Here is a 21,068-nt window from a genome sequence, read left to right as displayed (position 1 = left end):
CTAGAAAAGGCACAAGTCATAATAAAGTAGTGTGTAATCTCAGTAGGGAGGCAGCGCTTCAACTGATAAGAGGGACTGGCTCACGCTCTGAATGGAGTCGTTGTGTCCCCAATACAATAAACAAACCGATTCTAACTTGTTATGATTGATAATAGCGGGAATAGGAATTTAAAGGCAGATGCACACCAATACGTACGCTACGCAACGCGTGCGCGTTTTGACGCATGCGCACATTAAAATTCCATACAGCTAAAATGTATGTCGTTCGAATATTAGTCACCAAACGCCGTTTTTTCGATTTCATTGAAATCGCACTAAAGTCTGAGTTAGTCTCATCTAGCTTTGTATAGGGGAATATTTATCTAAAGATATTATATAAATAAATACACACTTTATTTCTTAATTTATTACACAAATGACACGCTAGTTTAATATATCACAGAAATAGTTTTGTTTTATATACCTACCCGAGCTGAATTTATGAAATTCGTAACTCCTTTAATGCAGCTCTGCTATCGTAAGGACGGCTATGCTGTGCTCAAATCATAAATACTACATATATACTGCCGAAACCATTATTCAATTCACAGCCGTATTTATTCGTCTATGCTCTCAACATCTAGAGGTGTTTCGGACCTATTGTTCCCTGGAGGTGACCCTCTCATCGTCTCAGAATAAAGAGAAGATTGTAAAGATGTCACTGTCAAATCATAGGGCACTCCGTGAATCTCTATATTCTCATGAGCACTAACGGCATTGGATTCTACAGGTAAAAAATGTGTGGTATTTGTTTGCGGTATCCAGGTGGCAGATTGTGGTATGCGGGAGGTCGGTGGTAAAGTCACTTCGAGTGGCGGAGTTATGTTGGCACTTTTCTCTCTTCTCTCCCGCGCTCGCCGGTTTTGGAACCAAATTTTTATCTGAAACAATTTCACATCTTCAAAGAATCCTGATAAATGATCTCACAGATATGTGCCTGCATATCTGTGAGATCATTTATCAGGATTATTATATTTATATTAATTTGAAGAGTGAAACATAAATATCCCACGGTACACTGCTGCGGTAGGCAATAGTGGCCAACGAGTAAGAACGATTTTATATAATTGGTTTCACTCTGAAAAAATTACTTTATAGATGAGAGGGCTATTATTGTCGATAGCCTACTAATTATAAATTTAAATAAATGCGAAAGTTTGTGAGGATGTATGTTTGTTACTCTTTCACGAAAAATATATTGGACGGATTGTTATGAGTTACACAGGTAGAATATGATTTGGAATAACACAAGGGTACTTTTTGTCCCAAAATTCCCACAAGAGCAAAGCCCAGCAGTCAATCATAAGAAAAAAATATTCAAATATTTATGGCAAATGGCGGCCTATCGTCAAACCTAACATTAAAATGCTATAAAGTTTATATAAAGGTGTTAATTAACTTACTCTGTCGTCTCTGAGCTGTAGGGCTGCGGCAAGGGCGCGCAGGGCTGGCGGGGCGAGGTACGGAGCCCTAGCGTAGGCGGCCTCCAGCGCCGACGCCTGCGCCGCGGTGAACGGCACCCGCGCGTGGCGACCCGAGCGGCGCGCCCGGCAGGCGCTGCTTGTAGACCCTACAAGTCATTTTCGTTTGTATGAAAAAGAAACGCAGATAAACTGTTACATTTACATACATCCAAATGTTACATATTTAATAAACTTATTATTATTCTAATTTAATTTATTGTATATAATTATATAGTTATATAATTTAAGTTATTGTAGGCTGTAAGATTAGCCGGCTGAAGTAGTGTTATTTTTCCATGCCAGTTTTAAAAAAATATAATATTTATGTTCGTTTTAAAAAAATTCTCATACTACTCTAATTTCGAAATTTCTTTAAGAAACAAAATTCATTACAAAGTCCATATTAGTTATTCGTTCGCATTTATACGTAGAAGTCGATGTTTCATTTCGAATAAGGTCACTCACTTGGAAGTCGTGGGGGCCTATACCGAGTACAGCACAGCCAGCTGGGTGCCTCCTCCCGGCTTCTGCCAGAATCCTCACTCAAAATCCTCTCGATACTGAAGTCCGAACTGCACCGACCGGACATCGGAGATACGTCCATCGCACTAACTTGATCAAACTAAATCTACATTTCAAGTCTAAAATTATATTCAGGCAAGAAGGGTGGTACTTACATAAGCCACACCCCAAGGAATAATTGCGCATCATCCCCTAAACTTGTAACTGTATCTCAAATAGATGTTATCATATCAGCCACCGCAATCGGCGCGTACGCACCAATGAGCTTACGAGTGTTGTGACGTCCGTCCATTCATACAATTTACCAGTTCAATGGGAAATGGATACTGTTTGCACACAAAAGAATGTTATTACTTTAAGGGTATGTGGGAAAATTAATTTGTAACTTATATTATGGCTATTGTGCCGTCACGTAATTTGATATCAGATTTTGTGGCGGCTAATTAAAAAGTCATTAGAAATTCCGAAGCGATTTACTTATACTTAGTTAACAATCTGTTAACGAGTTTTTTTTTGAGATGATGTGGGTTTGTATAGTTTATTTATATTAGGAACTAAGTTTTAATCGTTTGATTCAATATAGAAATGTAAATTTTGCTAGTTTTACGAGTTAGTTATACAAGTATTCAAGTTCTATCCTGCTATTCCTAAATAACGTATAAAATAAACTGCTATTAAATTGCTTTTGTCAACGACAACTCAATACAATTGTTTGCATTTTACAGATCCTACCTGATAGCTAAAGTGGCGTTTATTTTGTGTACAGAGATACCGCGGCAGATAATGCGATTGCGTTGCATCCTTTAATACAAACAAATGCATGTACAAGGACCTCCATTGATAAGTTCAACATTGCAGATGTCCAATTCGTAACATAAAAAAATATTTCAGTTTTATTGGTTTATATTTAAAATAATTGTACGCAGTACAGTAAGATTTTAGCAAAAATTTTATACAATGAATGACTTCGTCAACTTCTTAGCATTCCACATTCCATCTATCTAGGTACTAGCAGGTTAAAAGCATTGCTCTATACTGAAACATGGAGGTATGAGGTATACCTATACTTATATTATTTTTCCAATCTAATTGAAGTTTTACTAAATATTTCTATTAATATTATTTTATCTAACATCAGTTGTAAGTAGTTGATTCAATGACTGGCAAAAAATACGGAAATAATTTGTAGTTTTTTATATGAAGAAACCCAGCGCCGGTGTTTTTGTTGACAGACAATAAGTAGGTACAAGGCAGCGAATGCATAGTTTGTTGCACATGGCCTTGTGGGAACGAGGTGATGGAATTTTATTGCAATGTCCTGATAATACTTTGTTTTTATATAGGGACCTACTTTAACGAATCGATAGCGTACCTATGTGCCATATCGCGAAGAAAACCGCATCAATATCGTGTTACTTCAATCTATTGAGTTATCTCACAAATCTGTAGCAGTTTCGTTATATCGTTATATAAATATTACAATCAATATAATTAATAGCATATTTACTTAATTAGTGGATTTTCATAAATGGGTCACTCTGAACGGCCGTTAAACCCAATCATGGTTAAAAACCGGTTATCAGGCAACGGAAAAATATGACCATCAAGGCTGTATGCAGGGCCGGCAGCGCTGCGCCCGCGCCGGTCACCGATCCCTCACATTGTTAATGTAACCGTGGGACAATCAACAGCCTTCGCGGTTAACTTGTTACCAGTTGTTTAATTTGTATTACTGTTATAATGGCAACTCCTGAATATTATACGCTGGAAGGAGGGGACAGAATGCCCAGGATCGGCTTCGGAACATGGCAAGTAAGTCTATAAAATCTTTATTAAGTAGGTAAAAGTAGTTTGTTTTGATATGCCTGAATTGAATCGTTCAGTATTCACCATTGTGTTTGGCTTTGATTGTGGTAAGGCCAATATACTTTAATTACTTGCAAAGGGCACTTATCTACTTTGATATATTATTAGAAAAAAAAATTGTAAGAAAAAATAATGGTAAGCCCTTCTGGCATGATAGGGACCAACACTGTTCAAATGAGTTTCGGCATTTCTTCTCAGCAGTGGTCGTTCCGAAATGCCAATAGTTTGTAGCTTGTGAGAAATAACTATTTAATATAAAAATTGACGTGAAAAAGTGCCTGTGAAGATCTAATTCCTAAATAAATGATTTGAATTTGGCACCTTTACATGTTCTCAGAAAATAAAATGTAAGTTCTAAACTTTTGCCCTAGAGTACTGAATATTGTATAATCTGTGCCTAGAGAATCGTTACGTTTGCCAAGGTTAGACGTTTTATCATGTGGTGGTAATTATGTCGGCTCGCTTGCAAAACCGATATTCAGTATTGAGTCCATGTGCAAATAATAAAGGTAAGTTATTCAGATGAGGCTCCGCGCGCGTCTTGCCTGTTCCGGAGTTGGAAAGGCGCTCGTGGGAAAATATACAACATTTCTCACATCATATTTAATTAACTGACTATGAAATTACACAAAGGAATCGCACGCTAACAATTTACAAGAAAATTTCATCTCAGCTCTTACATTCGTCGAGTTTTTTCAATTTCATCAGATACATTTTGCTGAATCTTTCCTTCTTTGACTGAGAAATCACTCGGTCTTTTTTCAGTTGGTGATTTGCTTTTCCTTTTGAAACGTCTCCTCTTAAATCGTCTGAAGAATGCTTTTACGGTTATCCACTTGGATTTATTGAGTTTTGTAGACGAGTCAATAATTATGAAAGGTTTGCCAAAGTCATAAGATAGCAAGGATTCGGAGTCACATGAACAAATGTCGCCAGAATAAGCATTGCAAGCTCCGGTGCAGGGCCCGCTGTGCCTGGCAGGCACGCCTTTGGAGGTGGTGGGCTGGTCCTCCTCAAAACACCACTTGTTCACCGCCGAGGGTTCGCATGATAATTCCGCAGACATATTTCTTTAAAAATACCCGATTCACGTTTCGAATCATATTGCCCATTTTTTCATTTATTCTTCAATATGAAGTGCTATTTGTTCATTGTTTGTTAGACACATTTCAGAAGTCAGAATCACATTTCAGAATCATATGGAGTATGATTTTGACTTCTAAAATGTCGATCAACAGTCAAACAAATTCGGATCCAAGTTCGGATCTGTTTCATTGTCTATATTTTGAATTGTCTTTGCATACGAGCACAATTATACACAATCTACTTAGGATTGGTATGTTAATGACAGGCATCAGACGAGGTGCTGGAGAGGTCGGTGGAGGCTGCCCTGGCGGCCGGCTACCGGCACTTCGACACGGCCCGGGCCTACGAGAACGAGGCCGCGCTGGGCCGGGCACTGCGCCGCTGGATCGGCGAAGATACAACCAGGAGGCAACACCTGTTCATCGTCACTAAGCTGCCTCCTGGAGGTGTGTTGGTTTGCTTTTATTTTATTTATGGGACAATTGTCCTCTACTTAAAATACGAATAGACTAAAAAGGCTCCAAAAGTGACCACTTTCCATCAGTTGGGCCGCATGCCTGTTTGGTAAAATATAAAATAAAATAAAAATTGAATCATATCATAGTACTTATACATTAACTTGCTACATTTTCTACGGAACGGACATATAGAACTATTTCAAAAATTTTACATTTGTTTTAAGCTACAAAGTAGAATTGAAGTTAATGTTAAGACTTATATTTTAAGATATACATTTTTAACTTTACTCCATAGATATAAGAACATTATTATATGTATATTACTCATATTATGCAGGAAACCGTCCCGAACTGGTAGCAGAATACTTCGAAGCATCAATGAAGGACCTCGGGCTGGAGTACGTGGACCTATACCTCATGCACACACCCTTCGCGTTCGTCCACGTGCCCGGGGACCTGCACCCTAAGAACCCCGACGGCACCATGCGAGTGGATCACTCCACGGACCTTCTATCGGTGTGGAAGGTGAGATGCCAGTTAATTCAACAAATTATTCTTCATTTAGCGTCAAAAAATTGTCTACTGCCGACTTCCAAAAAGCAGGTGAAGAAGCAGCGAAACTATGCAAGCATTACTTATTTATTAGCGATTTTTTGTAATATTACCAATCTGTTGAACTGAGATTACTATACTTAACAAAATAAAGTCCTCCGCCCCGTCTGTCTGTCTAATACGCCACAATAAACTCTAAAACCATGGAAAATATTTTAACCCTCACCATTACACGTGGAGAATCATGATGGTAGATATAGAATACGATGATGGCAAAAAGCGTTCCGACTAAAGAGGAATTATAAAAAAAAATCTTGTGTTCATGCTTATTCGACGTCTGTCGTTTTCACTCAAATCCGTACATAAACGTAAAATTACCAAAGTACAAGTTACTAAAACTAGACAAAGTCGACAAAATTTACATTTGACTTAATTTCTCGTTGAAAACAATTGCACATTTTAACATGGGTGTGCCTTTGTTTGAGAATTATACTATTCCGGACCGGTATACCGTACCGAATCACGATGTGAAAAATGTTAAATTAAATGCTCTGTATCGAACGGACTCTGTTTACAAAGACTGTGCTTACCCGCTGTATCCTACAGCCGTCGTCACCACCAAGCCAAGAGTGTGCAAACCAAGACTGGCACCCAGATTTGGAAATGTTAAGATGAAATCTTCAAATAATATGATAAAAACAGACTGCCAAATCCCGTGGTCCAAACTTTACAAATCTTCAATTATTAGCAAGAGACACGCCAATGACACGTGCCTTATATCGGACAATATTCAGAAACTGAACGCTCCAAGTGCGTTATTTACGAATAAGACTGAGAAAGCAATCGTTCCCATGAGCGGTAAGGACGTTCAATCTACAGATCAGATTAAAGACACTTCAGTCACCTCTATGTTTGTAAATAATCGTATAGTAAGGAAACCAACCTGGCAGACCATGCCCAAGCTGCTGTGTCCTTGCTGCTGCGGTGGAGACGATGCCGTGGATTCAGTTTATGCTTACAGAAGCACTACAGAATCGTATGAAGTTATAAACCTGAACCCAATCGCCGTCACTTCATCTAACTCCCTAGATTTGGACGCTTCCTTGATGAGCATTATGCATTATCAAGGAGTTATTAAGAAAAAGAAAACTCCCAATGTATATTCTAAAATAATAAAAGTAATACTTCGAAATACGTACAAGAATGCAGCGTTCATATTGCAATCGTTAAAAGCAACTTACTAGTAAGGAACCAACAAACATATAGCTTTACATTCTACAATAAATACATACTCCATAGATATCCAATAGGAAAAGATTAAAGTCTTATGAAAAACCAATTATAAAGAAAAATGTTGACATTTTTAGAAGTATATCATAACCATAAAGAAAACAAGACAGGGTAAATATGTCAAAATATACAAAATAAAGATGTGAGATACAAAAACATAAAAATAATCAGTTTGCAATCATGTCGTAAATAAAACATTAAAACTCCGTGAAAATATAATACTATCCAATATTTCACAAGAAGGTAATCTACAAAATGAAATATGCAGTACACTAAAGAAAAATGTGTTCTAAAAAGAAAAAACCAGCAAAAGTAGCTTCAAAACAAACCCAAAAAACAACATGCGAGAAGGCTTGCACTATAACTATCACTCGTCGAGAGGCCGATGTAGATTACGTGAAAGTAAAAAAAACAAAACCACCAGGAAAACGCAAAAGCCATTCAAAAAGTCCATCAAAAGCTAAACCAACTGATGTGTATTTCTGTAACGTTTATTCTAATTTTACAACACAATATGGAAAATGTAAGCCGAAACCGTCAGATCTCATACAATCAATAGTCCGCGCCGACTTTGAACATGGGGTGATCTCCAAAGACTATATGGAACCGACACAATTGAAATGCATATATAACGAAGACTGCATCAGCATGCGACACAATTCAGCCGAATCCAAACATTACATCAATTCGGCAAATAAGGTATCGAAGATCAACCGCTTGGAAGTATTTCCTGTAAAAGCAGTTACGAAACAAAAATCAAAGAATTCAAAAAAGTCATTTTTATCAAGAATATTGTTTTGCTTCGTAAGAAATCATAAAAGGAATGCTGAAAGCGAGAATGCTCCAAAACGAACTCTGCATAAACTAAATGAAAATACAAAGAAACATATAAGTAACTGTGTTGGCACAAGAATTTTAAACTATACAACTTCTGAAAAAGATGTCGGTAATGTGTGTAAGCGTCCTGGTCCACCCGGGGTCCACCCGGGCCACAGCTCAGAAATTGTATCGCAGCTACTATCAAAATCTCTTTCGATGTCTTCGGAAGAGATGAAACAGACTTGCTCGCGAAAACATAAAAGAGAAGGCAGCTTTTTTCAAATTATGATAAACGTTTTAAGTAAAAAAATTAAAAGAAAACGACCGGTGGAAAAGTCTCATATTGAAAAAAATAATAACGTCATTGTTCTCCATTTGCCGAAAAGACAAAGCAGTTTATCAGTCGGCATGGTGCCCTCCAACGCAGTCGGGCTGTGCAGCAAGGTCGACACGCTCCAGAAACCATTGGTCATAAAAGATGAAAACCCTTTACTACCCGATACTCCAGAACTACCAGAAAGAGTGGACAGCTTACGTCACAGCAAAATATGTGGACCGGGTGAAATCATTATTCGAAGATATCTTTGAGTTCAATGAGAAGAAAATTTGCTATTATGATCATCTAGGTGTGTAGGTATATTGAGTTGAAAAAGTAAAGAAAATACTAATGAATGAATTATTAAATACTTTTATTATAAACCTAGATATAGATTGATACAGTCCCCTGTCGTGTATGCCTCAAAGTTCCTTAATTTAGATTAGAAGCCAATAGTTTGATCGACAATTTGTATCTCGCGCGCGCGGCCCTTCTAAATCTATGGTGCATGCAGTCAGTATCCCTCTGTGTAAAAAAAAAATTTTGTGATCCTGACAAACTCGCAGGCCTAGGTAAAGAATCAACTTGTATATCAAATCATTTATTCAGAAATTAGGCCTTAACAGGCACTTTTTCACGTCATATTCTCAATTAAATGATGTTTACCAAAGCTACAAACTACTAGCATTTCGGAAGGACCACTGCTAAGAAGAAATGCCGAAAGAAACTCATTCAAACAGTGTTGGTCCCAATTATGCCAGAAGGGCTTACCATTTTTGAAATATCAATTTATGTATATTTTTTTATCAGTAATATAATAATGTAAGTATACAATAAAGTACATGATCAAAAGGTATACTGAAACATATTATGATTGTGATTAAGTGCTGATGAAAAATTAATAAAAGATCGAGCTGACCAGTTCCCCCCGGCAGCACCCGTTCACGAGTTGACGCGTGATTCAGCCATCGCGAAGCTCAACCACAATAGAGGGAACCTCCCGACCCGATCCACGACGCCGCTACCGGTATGACCATTTGAGTGTGCATGACATACTCGATCTCCATAATCTAACATAATAGATACATATGTTACTTTCAGACACTTGAAGATCACAAATCACGTATATGTTTTACAAGTAAATGTCAAAACATATGCAATAAACATGTCAAGAAAATATATAAATAATTATAAAAAGGTAAGATCAAGGGTAAGAGGTAGAAATTTTAGGAAGGGTCCAAGTTTTTTTATCATTTAAATAGTCGCTAATTGAGTAATAAGCATTAGCCATCAAAGCATTTTTAATATATGATTTAAATTTTGGCATTGGCAAGTTAATAGCCTCTACAGGGAGTTTATTGAACAATTTTACACTTTGACCCACGAAATATTGCCTAACGTTTTTAAGTCGGAATCTGTTCATACAAAGTTTATGCCTATTACGAGTGTTTACACTGTTAACATCGCTCAGTGTTTTATACAGGTGTAAGTTAAATTTAACAAAAATAAGTACGTCGAAGATGTACAGAGATGCAACAGTCATAATATTTATCGATTTGAATAATTTTCCCAAGGAATCCTGTGGCTTAAGCCCACTTTAAATAAAACGAATTGCTCGTTTCTGTAAAACAAAATTTTTTCCTATATCAGCTGCATTACCCCATAACAATAATCCGTAAGACATTATGCTATGAAAGTAGCTGTAATACACGAGCCTAGCTGTTTCGTTGTTTGTACACTGTGTGATCCTTCTCACTGCAAAAGCTGCCGAACTAAGTTTATTGAACCGAACAAACACTCAGTTCCAAACAGTTAACTTTTTGAAAACAATTATGAGCTTAGAATAACCAACAATGTCCCTGTCTATTCTAGAGCATATGTAAACTGAAGGAGTCTGGTCGCGCACGTCACGTGGGCGTGTCCAACGTGAACGCTGAACAGCTGCGGCGGCTGTGTGCGGTGCAGAAGCCGGCGTGTCTGCAGGTGGAGGTGCACGCGCTATGCCAGCAGCCGGCGCTGGTCGCGGAGGCGCGTGAGCTCGGCGTGCCAATCGTGGCGTACTCCCCGCTCGGATCCAAGGCCTTAGCTGATGCCCTCGCTGAGAAAACAGGGTGCATACAAACTTTTTACTATCACTGCAGCAGTAATCATTTTCAAGTGGAGTCATAACATATTTTTTGTTGTATCCGTCTTTACACAAATGTATTTACTATTTTAATGATGAAAAATAACGTCTGTCTTCCACGGGGATAGGCATATTCTAAACAGGTATCTAATTAATATTGTATATTTATTATTCACCAAAATCCAAGTTTAGGTTCATAATTAAACAATTTTGATTATTTAGATTATGTCTTGTACCTATTTTCTTTAGATAAAGTTCACATTTTTTCAGTGCTAATAACTTTTTACAGAACGACATATCTTTTCTATTAAAAACAAGAAATTCAATCCCGACTATGAAATATACTTACAACGAAATATGACATAAATAATTACCCTCAAACTGAGAACAACTCCTAAAACTTATACTAGTCGGTAAGACATATACTATGTATCTTCAGCCTACTGTATTACAATCACACCAGCCTCACGTTAGATTAACTATTGTCCTCAGCCGCGAGTACCCTGACCTGCTAAAGTTACCCATAGTGCAGCGCATCGCGCAGGCGCACGATCGCACTCCTGCGCAAGTTCTGCTGCGACACACGCTGCAGCGAGGCCTGGCCGCCATCCCCAAGAGCACGAATCCTGATCGCATCAAACAGGTATAACCCAATATGCAGTTTTATCATTCATACAACTGTACGTTAGTCCAGGCACAGGCGACTTCCTCGTCGCCCGGCAGTCGCCCGTTACGCACTCACGTAACACGATAATGTCCACTAGCTATGCCAACGTTCCTTACAAATTTCGAAATTAATTAGTATAGATAGACACGTCGGGAGCGACCGACGCAGATAAATAACTGTCCGCTGTGCTTAAGTACTTGATAAGTCCCACTGTACTTGACAACAACATATCAATACGTTATAATAATCTATACTAATATTATAAAGAGATAAGCGTTTGTGAGTTTGTATGTGAGGAATCTCCGAAACTAACTTCATGTAACCATGGCATTGTTTCACATTCCACAACCTCAGAGTACGTAGGAAGAAGAACCCTGTACGCGATACTTTGGGTTCCAAGGTGACTATACTCTCATATAAAAACTGCAAATTGTCTGGTACATGTAATTTTTATAACCAGAACATCACCCTGTGGGATTTCGAGCTGAGTGCGAGCGAGATGTCCGAGCTGGCGGCGCTGGATCGCGGGGAGCAGGGCCGCATCTGCGACTTCTCCTTCTTCCTCGGGATCGACAAACACCCAGAGTTCCCTTTCAAAAAGTAACTCGTAATTATACAGGGTTGATAGAAGGGATCTGAACCGTGTATAATAAATTAACTAGGTACCTAATAAAGATTATTACTTTGTTATCAAAAATTATATACCTACTCTTCAAAAGTATTACTATTATTGTTTAAATAAATTAAGCTTAAAAAATACTTAATTTCGTTTTATTTTTTTATCTATGTAAATAGAAACGTTTTTTCTACGCTGTACATGCAAAAAAAAAGAATGTAAAGGTTGTAATCGAGTGCTATAAACTGCAGTTTTTCTCTTGCAACCTGTTTGTCACCATTTCTAAATAATTCTACTAATCAACTCTTATTTATACTAATCCAACTAAACGTGACTTATTGATCTGGCGACCCTTCAAAGACATGAGAATATCGCTATTGCTAAAAATGCAATGATCGATTAATACCTCGGACTGTTTTGACTTTCGACCGCAACATGAAACCTTCACTGAATAATTGCAATAAATTTACATTAATCAATTTTAATGCAGCTCCAATAATGAATTCAAATTCAGTCAATTATTAAACAGTGTCGTGCGTGTCATCACGAGTGGTCCTTTTAACTTGGAGCAGCCGACGACTGGTGATATAATATGTCTGTAATATTGAGAGGCGCTGTGAGACTATACTATTATCTCAATGAGGAAATAGCGGGTGAGCTCTTGAAACAAACATTTAACTGGCTAAGACGGAAGGTCAAAGTTCAGACGATTAAAATACATTTTAATACTTTGGAATATGCCATGACTTTCCAAACAAGCATATTGTGCGTCAATATTCAATATTCACCGTATTGAAAATTCCAGACGATACAACTCCGTACGAAAATTCTAATTTGCAATATTAACTTGTATTTACCTAGAAATGGAAATATTCTGTGCCAATATAATAAAGCTTGATAGTTTTTATTAGTTTTTAAAAGTTTCTACGCGTCAATCTTTTGAAACTACTGCTTCAATTAGATTTTCTTTGGATGTGATTCACAAGCAAGGCTACAGGCTATCCAGAATAAACTCATACAGAAGCAAAGGACCGGGGCACATAATATAGTTTATTAAACTTGAGTGCGTGCTTCTCACTGTAGATGAGAAAACACAAAACTGGTTCCTGATGCGAACGCCATGGCCCGGACTGGCGTTCCTGGTGGTGTACCTGCTGACCGTGAAGCGGTGGCTGCCGGCCTACATGAGCTCGCGACCGCCGTACGACCTGCGGCTGCTCATCGCCGGTTACAACCTCGTGCAGATTGTCGCGTGCGTCTACATTGTGTATCATGTGAGTCCCAGCTCAAATTAGAGTAGGTATATAGTCAAGGAGACCGAGCGATGAAAATATTGTCTCCAACAAGACCTGAAGAAGCGATGTAGGAAAACAACTTAGCGTCCGAAGGTTAAAGACAGACTGAAATGAAAGAAGGTCGAGGTTTTGGCCTCTCCCACGACTGTTACAATGGACTTGAATTTCTGGCTAGTTTGAATATTTACTTAGGTATTCCGAAGAATACAATGCATGCCTCGTTAACATCATTGCAGGAGTCCACGTGGTTGTATATATACACAAAAGGATAGTGTTATATTTCCAGAGTCTAGCGCTAGGCTGGCTGAACCACTACGCGCTGGTGTGCCAGCCGGTGGAGTCAGGACCGCTGGCCGAGGAGTACGCGTGGAAGGTCTGCTACCTCTACTTCCTTGTCAAAATAGTGGACCTATTCGACACGGTAATTCTTAATTTATCTTTAGTATAAGTACATCTTTGCAATAGATATTAAAACATCATGTCTATATTTTTTATGATCCGTTGCAGTCTGGTAGTTTAAATTTTGAAAATAGTTCAATAATCATCATGGTTTATCACTGCCGTGGCATATGCCACCATCTTGTCTCTTCATAGAATGACGACTAGCTCGGAATAAAATTGGAAAAGTTGCTTAACTAATCATTATTTTCACAGATATTTTTCGTCCTGAGGAAAAAAGAGAACCAAGTCTCGTTTTTACACGTGTACCATCATTTCGGCATGGTGATGGTGTCGTGGGGTATAGTGAAATGGGTACCAGGTACGTGATAGTTAAGTGTAGTTAAGTTTTTGCAACACTTGCAAGGGTTCCGCTTCCAATCTATCTATGTACAATCTATATAACCGCCGAGAAGAGGATTCAGTCCTCTTCTTCGACCGTGTGAAGTGGAGAGAAAAGAAGTCTCTGCTTCGTGTTGGTAGAGCCCCGTACACAACAGGGATTTCGCAATGATGAGAGAGAGAGAGAGAGAGAGAGAGAGACGGACTATGATTTATGTTACATGCAGGTGGCCACGGATCGATGCTGGTAGCGGTGAACTCATTCGTGCACGTCGTCATGTACACGTATTACCTGCTGACCACGTGGGACGAGGCCTACAAGCGCTCGCTCTGGTGGAAGAAGCATGTCACGCAGCTGCAGATTGTGAGTACAATCAGATACAGCTACAGTATCACGTCCCTTGCGAGGTACAAAAAGAAGACAAAGAGTTGCGATACTTGAAGATTTCGTATACTGTATGGTGGGCATCGACAGGTTATGTTAGCTCATCGCTGTGGGGAACACATTCTTATTTCGCTCCCACAGTATGGAACACAAAAATCTGATTAGGTATTTTTTCTAAATTAAAAGTTATATGGAACTTCAAAAAAGAGTCAAAACCACGCAGATATAAGAACATTACATTGTTCTTATATCTGTGCAAAAGCATTATATTTTATTATCGTGTGAAATACCTTGTTATAAATATATGTAATTTCGTTACAGTCGCGTCGCGGACATAATTTGAGATCATAATTTTTGAACGCTGTGATGTTTATTGAAATTTTAAATGTTCATTCTTTGAAAATATTTCATCAAACATTTTATTTCAAATTTGTTATTTCTGATTCTAATTCCAAAAATAATATTGACTTTAAAACTTATTTAATATGCATGTGAGGCCAAAATCATAAGAGGTAAATGGACTACATACCTATATACATATTACATTTCTTGATTCATATCCTGTCAGTGAACCTGTGGTTTGAACTCGGTACCTACGGATTAAGAATTACTTTTTATAGCGACTAGCATGAATTTTTGTGAGAAGTAATCAATATGAATATAAATATGGAATATGAACATGAACATCGCCTTTATTGTACCTACGTAAAAACTGTCCCGCAAAATTTCGTGCTAGCCCAACGGTTATTTCAAAATCCAAAGATTTTGAATGAAAACAAATAAAATAAAATAGGGAGAGAACGCCGAAAATCGAAACTCGAGTTTAGCTGGATATTACTCGTAAACTAAAAATTGCTTTAAATTCGCCACATAATACTTACATTGTTTGTTTAGCTTCAGTTCACATTACTCTTCGTGCACTTCGTGTCGCTTGTGGTTGCGCCTGCGCAGTGCAGGTACCCGCGCCCCCCCGCCTACCTCCTCATACCGCAGAACCTCTTCATGGTCATACTCTTTAGTGATTTCTACTATAGAGCATACGTCAAGAAGCCTAAATCTACATAATTATAATGTGTTAAATGTATTTTTGTATATGTAATTTCTTTGATACATTGTTTTATTTATATTTATTGTTATTAACACGACTATCCGCAACACAAAGCCCTGGAGCCAATACACAGAACGGGTAAAATTTTTTATCCATGGATGTTATAATTACGTGGCTGTTTCATTTCCGAACTTAGCGGTATTTTAACTTGAAATCGAACTTATATCTTAATCGAACTTATCGAATATTTAACTTGAAAATATCGCGTCTTATTGCGTGTAAATAAGAACCACTATTGATTGAGGCACGATTCCGATGATTGACTTGGTTTATTAGTATTGCTGATTTTAGGCTTTGGAAATTGGAAAATAAATAAATAGGTACAATAATAGAAGAATATATATTTCAAAAATAGTATTTAAATTCAAATATTGTAATGTAATGTAATATAAACAAAACTATCTTAAAAATATTATTGCAAATAGCACATTTTACTATTACATATTTAGAAAATATCGAAATGTTTTACGTAATGACAATGTGTAATAAATATAATATTATTATAGAAAACGTCAAAAAAAATTGCATTATATCCGTAATTTGACAATTTGACTCGTTAACACTAGGACTAGTGAAAGTTTATAAAACTAACAACATTGGCAGTGTTTACATCTATCTATTACTAGCTGTGCCCCCTGGGTTTCGCTCCCGTGGGAATTTCGGGATATGTATTAATACAGGTTATATTCTACCCGAGTACCAAGTTTCATAACAATCGGTCCAGTACATTTTGTGTGAAAGAGTAGCAAACATAACATACACTATTTTCACAAACTCGTATTTATAATATTAGTAGGATTGTTATGCGAGCGAGATATGATGCGTAACCGCCACAAAATGCGGCCATTCCACTGGTTACACTAATGGCTAGGACTAATGAGTCCAATTAAACGATAGATCTACTGAGTTCCACCGATTAGATTTACTAGTCGAACGAATTTTCTTCCCAATTAACTTACTGGGTAGATTAGTAAAGGAAATTTAAACAGTAAAATTATCAAAAAATTTCGATTATCTACTCATTCAATGAGACTAAGCCACATCGAATTTGTTACAGACCATATTAACCTCAAGGAATATATTATTCAAACTCGCTCTGCGCCGGGAATAAGTTCCTTATATTGCAACAACTTTTAATACGTACTTAAATAATACTAAAGCGTCAAAAGATGAGATTTCTAAAAATACGCCCTTACTTTGTCGTACTATTTCTTTAATTGCTAACACTGGTGTCAGATTTTATTCAAGTCGCCTAACGGCATCTGACATGACCTTTACGACTACCTACTTTATTTATGATACTAATATCACATTAATGAAATATTCCAATCAACAGTTGTAAGATAAAAGGGAGCATTGAGTGCTATCTAATATCTACTAAAACATTTCTTTTATTATGAAACATGTGTAGAAAAATTGTCAGTTGCCGCAATAAATAAATTAAAAAATAAAACTATCTTACGAGAACATAAGTCACTTCTCTATATTTTTCGTCAATAGCGGACCATACAATCTTTTAATATATAATTTGAAATAAAATTTAAGTCTAATGAAATGTAATTGCAATCAGGACAGTGTAACTGCTCTTTATAATTTGTGTCAGCGCTTTGAGTTAGCTTATATTCCGCTTGACAATAGAGAAATAATTCTAAACCTTATATCTAAAGTGTAGAGGTAAAACTAAAAAAGCAAACATATCAACAAACTGCAGTATCTAACTCAGTCTACTTAACATATTCTGCTTAACCAGCTCTATAACGTTGCTCTGACTGAACGCGTCAATCACAGCTTTGGTCAAACAAAGATTGGCAGTGGCGCCATCTACCTCGTCCTCGTCAAAAGATTTATTCGTATTAGCATATTTTTTTATGTTATCGTTGATTAAGTTTATCAAATCTACGGTACTAATGCTTTGGGGTACCTCTAGTTTATTCGCAGAGTTTTCCAAAATGGCGCTGACGTCGCAATCTTCAGAATCAGAGGGTGTGGGGTCTCCTTCACACGTCTTCTGACGCTTCATTCGACGCGTCTTGCGTTTGCTGTCCATGTATAGGTTAGAGACTGTCTCTAGTTGCAGAAATAGGACTGCGAGTGGAGTATCGGCAATATCGTCCTGCAAAGATGAATTATTATAAAGATAGATCCAATACTTCCAAAGTAATATTATAAATGTGAAAGTTTGTGTATTCCTCCTAGAAAAAAAGAACCTTGTAGATAAAGCTCACAGGCCTACCCGCACAAACCTATTTAGCATTATTATATGAAGCTGATTTCAGGAATTTTATCAATAATTTTGATATCAACGTGGTGTACAGAGAGGTTAAAAAATGGCTGAAAGTAGAGGGAGATGGATAGAACACCTCTCTCTACCTTAAGTCATGGATAAGATCCTTGTTTTAAGTGATGAATGAATGAAATGATAGGTAGCATATTTTTCAATTGTACAGTATCAGTGGTTGTAGAAAATGGCGCGTTAAAAAACGAAAAATACTTCAGGTTCAGGTTTATTCCTCTTAATTTCTTGGAAATAATAACAAAGTATATTGTAGTTAGAATTAATTGGGTATTAAACGAATATAACATATAATAATAGTGATGACATAATTCAGGATATTAAACTAATCAGCTGCATATGTCATCTCGTAGGGTCAGCAGAGTGATTCATGGATATGTTATCATTGTACACTGCATAGTTATCAATGCGGTCATGAGTATAAAACAAATTAAGCTAACAAAAACTATAAAATTTACTACATGGCATAATCTCACGTATAAAATGTTTCAATGCTTCATGATCTTAATGAACTTTAATAAACTTTATAAGAATGTAGAATAATACAATATGTTGATGCTTTATTTTGTGTGCGGATCAACTGACATTTTAATTGCGAATTATATTAGGAACAAATATTGATTGCTTTTCGTTTTTGAAACTACAGATTATATTTGAAAATTTCTGTGTTTGATCGCGGAAATTATAAGGGTAGCCCCAAACAAGCCCACATTTTATTATATTAAGATATTAAAAGAAATTGATATGTATGACAGAGTTTATTTTTGAAGTGTACAAATATTATTTTTCATTAGACAAAAGCGATACAAAACAAAAATGTTTTTATAACATATTATTAGTATTATATACTATATGTTGATTGCAGCAGTTAATGATTCGTCAAAGCCGTTTAGCCTTGAAAGCGTGACAGACGTCTGTCTGTTCGCATTTATAATATTAGTAAGTATTGGTATTAGGATTGTCAGCTCACCTCGTTAGGGTTGACTAGAAGCTTCGCAGTCTCGTGCGGCAAGTCCTTGCAGATCTGAGCCACTAGTATTTTAATCAGAGCTTCTGATACTCGAGCGGACGCGTCCTTTTCCTGCGGCCAAATGAAATACAAGTGCTATTACATCGCCCCTAACAATATCAATGTGCAAGTGCGACTGCACTTGCATGTTGCCTTGCCTTTTTCTGCACAAATTGTCAGCTGTATTTATTGCTTCCACCTTTCATACTTAAAAAATAACTTGGCTATAGATCAATAGAAATAAGAAATAGGTGTGGTGCATACACCATAACTTCAATCTTCTTCGATCTTTACTCAAAAAGAATAGAGAAGATAATTACATGCGGTAACCACACGTTGAGAGTGATATTCAGAGGGTCCATGTTCTGCACGTAATGCCACCAGCCGCGGGGCACCAGCAGCGCGTCGCCCGCCGACAGCTCCACCACGTGAGCCCCGGACAAACCTGTAACAATCAGGATTATTATTTTACAATATGTCTTTTGCTTTCGTGTTTCTGGGCGTATAACCTATTTAAATAATACATGTAGATAACGTAACAGGACTTATGTGAGTCCCAATATGAGAGGAAAGATCACCCAGTGTTGCACTGGCATCCCCAAAATTAAATAATCCTTACATATTATAAAACAAATTTCACTGCCGCGTCTGTATGTTCGCGAGAAACTCAAAATCTACTGCACGAATTTTCTTGCGATTTTCACCAACGGATAGTGTAATTCCCAAAGAAAGTATATAATTTATTATGATTTTACCCATGCGAAGATGGGACGGGCCGCTAGTATAGTATAGCTAGGACCTGGGCCAGTCAGAAAAAGATCATATTCCATCATGACCCGACCGGGGATCGAACCCGGGATCTCTCGGTTCAGAGGCAAGCACTTTACCACTGCACCACCGAGGTCGTCAAATAATGAATGCTTCTACAGGCCAACTTACCATTGAAAACATTTAAATTGTTAGGACAGTAGAAATTTAGCTCGCTGTAAACACTTGATTCTTCGTAAGGCACTCTAGTTGGCTTCATTCCTGCTGTGTCAGGTGGAAACAGAATCCAACGCTTCCTTGAAAGTAAAAGTATGTAAATTATATGTTTTCTAGGGTGGAACCACATACTACCAATAATATTAAAATAATAGTATATATTAAAATAATATAAGTAAATATGAAAACATACTTTCCGTGTACTTGAGCAACAATATTAACACCATATGTGTCCTGGTGGGCTGGTGTGTGTGCGCCACTGCTGCCGACCCACACAGTAGTATCTGTGGGACCCTTGTCTGCGAACCCAAACTGTTTCCAACTAACTTCCTGGAATAAATAGTGCACATAAGAATACTTTTCAAAGTTCTTTACTTTTTCAGTCATATAATAGTTTGATTTGTTTTTATGATCAAATGAATGAAATAAAAAATATTCAGTTTTAGTATTGAATTGCTCACCTTAAACAATTCTGTATCTCCATCAAACCATTGGTGCAAATACTTGTAATCAAAATACATCCATTCTTCAGTTATATCAAGAGTATTAAGAAATTGCTTAAAAGTCACTGATTTCATATCGCACCTTCGTTCCCAGCAGGGCTCATCAGAAACAAAGCCCCTATTCAGACAACGAAATGGAATTACTTTTTCACCAAATAGTGAACTCCATTTATCTACTGTCCACTGACACATAGGCCAGTTCTTTACAAAGTCTCGGAATACAACAGGCACAGTAGAATTCCTGATTAATGCACGAACGACATCCTCATTCAGTAGAGAAGACATTTTATGAATCTTTCATATAAATAGGGTACCTATTTATAAAGTAAAATATACCTTTAAAATTTTGTGCAACCCACAAGCTTTGAATTCCTTTATGCAGTAGTTTAATTCAATGTTATACGCCTATAATAGTAACCCAGGTCTTATTACACAGGTATTTACTTCACAAATAAAATAAACAACTTCAATCTCTCACTTTTCTGTTCATTTAAGTGCTTGGCAATTCCAACCTTTTGTAACGATGAATTGCAATGAATGTATGATCTATCGTATCTATTTAGTTCCGGATCTCTACAGATAAAATACACCTTACAACTGCATACACTACACACGAAATTGCATTGCATTGCACAAAAAATAGTTTATGCACAAAATAAATAAATAATACTTGAAACTTGACTTTGACACTGACATAATATTATTTTTTCGCAGTTCGTACATACATACTTCCATAATGCCTTGTCATGAGCCCCAACTGAAAATTCTCTCTTCTCAGAAACTCTTTCAAAAATTTTCCTAGAGCTTTCTCCCATGCGAAGATAGAAAGAAAGTATCATAAGAGCAAGACAGTCATTTTTAGAAAAATGAATAAATATTTGAAGTATTTTCT

General features: G+C 37.1%; 4 protein-coding genes across 5 annotated transcripts; 2 read left to right on the top strand and 2 right to left on the bottom strand.

The window, feature by feature from the left end:
* Positions 1-24: 24 nt before the first annotated feature.
* On the bottom strand, positions 25-3,428 carry LOC128677370 (homeobox protein MSX-1-like). The gene is made up of 3 exons (XM_053758144.1): positions 1,968-3,428; positions 1,443-1,609; positions 25-920 (listed from the first exon to the last, which is right to left on the bottom strand). The coding sequence occupies exons 1-3, from the start codon at positions 2,104-2,106 to the stop codon at positions 597-599; spliced, it is 630 nt and encodes a 209-aa protein (XP_053614119.1). The 5' UTR covers positions 2,107-3,428; the 3' UTR covers positions 25-596.
* A 248-nt stretch (positions 3,429-3,676) lies between these two features.
* LOC128677367 (aldo-keto reductase family 1 member A1-like) lies at positions 3,677-11,960 on the top strand. The gene is made up of 6 exons (XM_053758142.1): positions 3,677-3,836; positions 5,242-5,422; positions 5,772-5,959; positions 10,284-10,522; positions 11,029-11,179; positions 11,664-11,960. The coding sequence occupies exons 1-6, from the start codon at positions 3,765-3,767 to the stop codon at positions 11,805-11,807; spliced, it is 975 nt and encodes a 324-aa protein (XP_053614117.1). The 5' UTR covers positions 3,677-3,764; the 3' UTR covers positions 11,808-11,960.
* A 339-nt stretch (positions 11,961-12,299) lies between these two features.
* On the top strand, positions 12,300-15,387 carry LOC128677164 (very long chain fatty acid elongase AAEL008004-like). Its single transcript, XM_053757827.2, has 6 exons — positions 12,300-12,472; positions 12,903-13,093; positions 13,401-13,535; positions 13,769-13,874; positions 14,122-14,258; positions 15,174-15,387. Exons 1-6 carry the CDS (start codon positions 12,412-12,414, stop codon positions 15,342-15,344), a joined length of 801 nt encoding a protein of 266 aa, XP_053613802.1. The 5' UTR covers positions 12,300-12,411; the 3' UTR covers positions 15,345-15,387.
* A 328-nt stretch (positions 15,388-15,715) lies between these two features.
* Positions 15,716-20,852, bottom strand: HSPBAP1 (HSPB1 associated protein 1). 2 transcript variants are annotated; one of them, XM_053757826.1, is made up of 7 exons: positions 20,513-20,851; positions 20,135-20,294; positions 19,867-20,003; positions 19,629-19,753; positions 19,010-19,134; positions 18,651-18,761; positions 15,716-17,500 (listed from the first exon to the last, which is right to left on the bottom strand). In XM_053757826.1, the coding sequence occupies exons 2-7, from the start codon at positions 20,249-20,251 to the stop codon at positions 17,102-17,104; spliced, it is 1,014 nt and encodes a 337-aa protein (XP_053613801.1). In that variant the 5' UTR covers positions 20,252-20,294; positions 20,513-20,851; the 3' UTR covers positions 15,716-17,101. The 2 variants fall into 2 exon arrangements, with proteins under 2 accessions (XP_053613801.1, XP_053613799.1); XM_053757824.1 differs by having other exon boundaries at positions 20,135-20,852.
* Positions 20,853-21,068: the final 216 nt, after the last annotated feature.

This window comes from Plodia interpunctella, chromosome 17, assembly GCF_027563975.2.
Source record: "Plodia interpunctella isolate USDA-ARS_2022_Savannah chromosome 17, ilPloInte3.2, whole genome shotgun sequence".
Classification (NCBI taxonomy): Eukaryota; Metazoa; Arthropoda; class Insecta; order Lepidoptera; family Pyralidae; genus Plodia; species Plodia interpunctella.
Note: the sequence above shows the minus strand (reverse complement) of the source record. Positions and strands in the feature narration are given on the sequence as shown.

What these genes read in the sequence shown, in the direction of transcription:
- LOC128677370 (XM_053758144.1), bottom strand. Translation starts at nt 2,106, where the DNA reads ATGGACGTATCTCCGATGTCCGGTCGGTGCAGTTCGGACTTCAGTATC. An exon ending in TAGGCCCCCACGACTTCCAA is followed by an intron (nt 1,610 to 1,967) that starts GTGAGTGACCTT and finishes AATGACTTGTAG; the next exon opens with GGTCTACAAGCAGCGCCTGC. An exon ending in TACAGCTCAGAGACGACAGA is followed by an intron (nt 921 to 1,442) that starts GTAAGTTAATTA and finishes AAATTGTTTCAG; the next exon opens with ATAAAAATTTGGTTCCAAAA.
- LOC128677367 (XM_053758142.1), top strand. Translation starts at nt 3,765, where the DNA reads ATGGCAACTCCTGAATATTATACGCTGGAAGGAGGGGACAGAATGCCC. An exon ending in GCCCTCGCTGAGAAAACAGG is followed by an intron (nt 10,523 to 11,028) that starts GTGCATACAAAC and finishes TATTGTCCTCAG; the next exon opens with CCGCGAGTACCCTGACCTGC. An exon ending in ATCCTGATCGCATCAAACAG is followed by an intron (nt 11,180 to 11,663) that starts GTATAACCCAAT and finishes TTTTATAACCAG; the next exon opens with AACATCACCCTGTGGGATTT.
- LOC128677164 (XM_053757827.2), top strand. Translation starts at nt 12,412, where the DNA reads ATGTCTGTAATATTGAGAGGCGCTGTGAGACTATACTATTATCTCAAT. An exon ending in GCGTCTACATTGTGTATCAT is followed by an intron (nt 13,094 to 13,400) that starts GTGAGTCCCAGC and finishes TTATATTTCCAG; the next exon opens with AGTCTAGCGCTAGGCTGGCT. An exon ending in TAGTGGACCTATTCGACACG is followed by an intron (nt 13,536 to 13,768) that starts GTAATTCTTAAT and finishes TTATTTTCACAG; the next exon opens with ATATTTTTCGTCCTGAGGAA.
- HSPBAP1 (XM_053757824.1), bottom strand. Translation starts at nt 20,461, where the DNA reads ATGTCTTCTCTACTGAATGAGGATGTCGTTCGTGCATTAATCAGGAAT. An exon ending in GTTGCTCAAGTACACGGAAA is followed by an intron (nt 19,754 to 19,866) that starts GTATGTTTTCAT and finishes TTTACTTTCAAG; the next exon opens with GAAGCGTTGGATTCTGTTTC. An exon ending in TCAACGTGTGGTTACCGCAT is followed by an intron (nt 18,762 to 19,009) that starts GTAATTATCTTC and finishes ATTTGGCCGCAG; the next exon opens with GAAAAGGACGCGTCCGCTCG.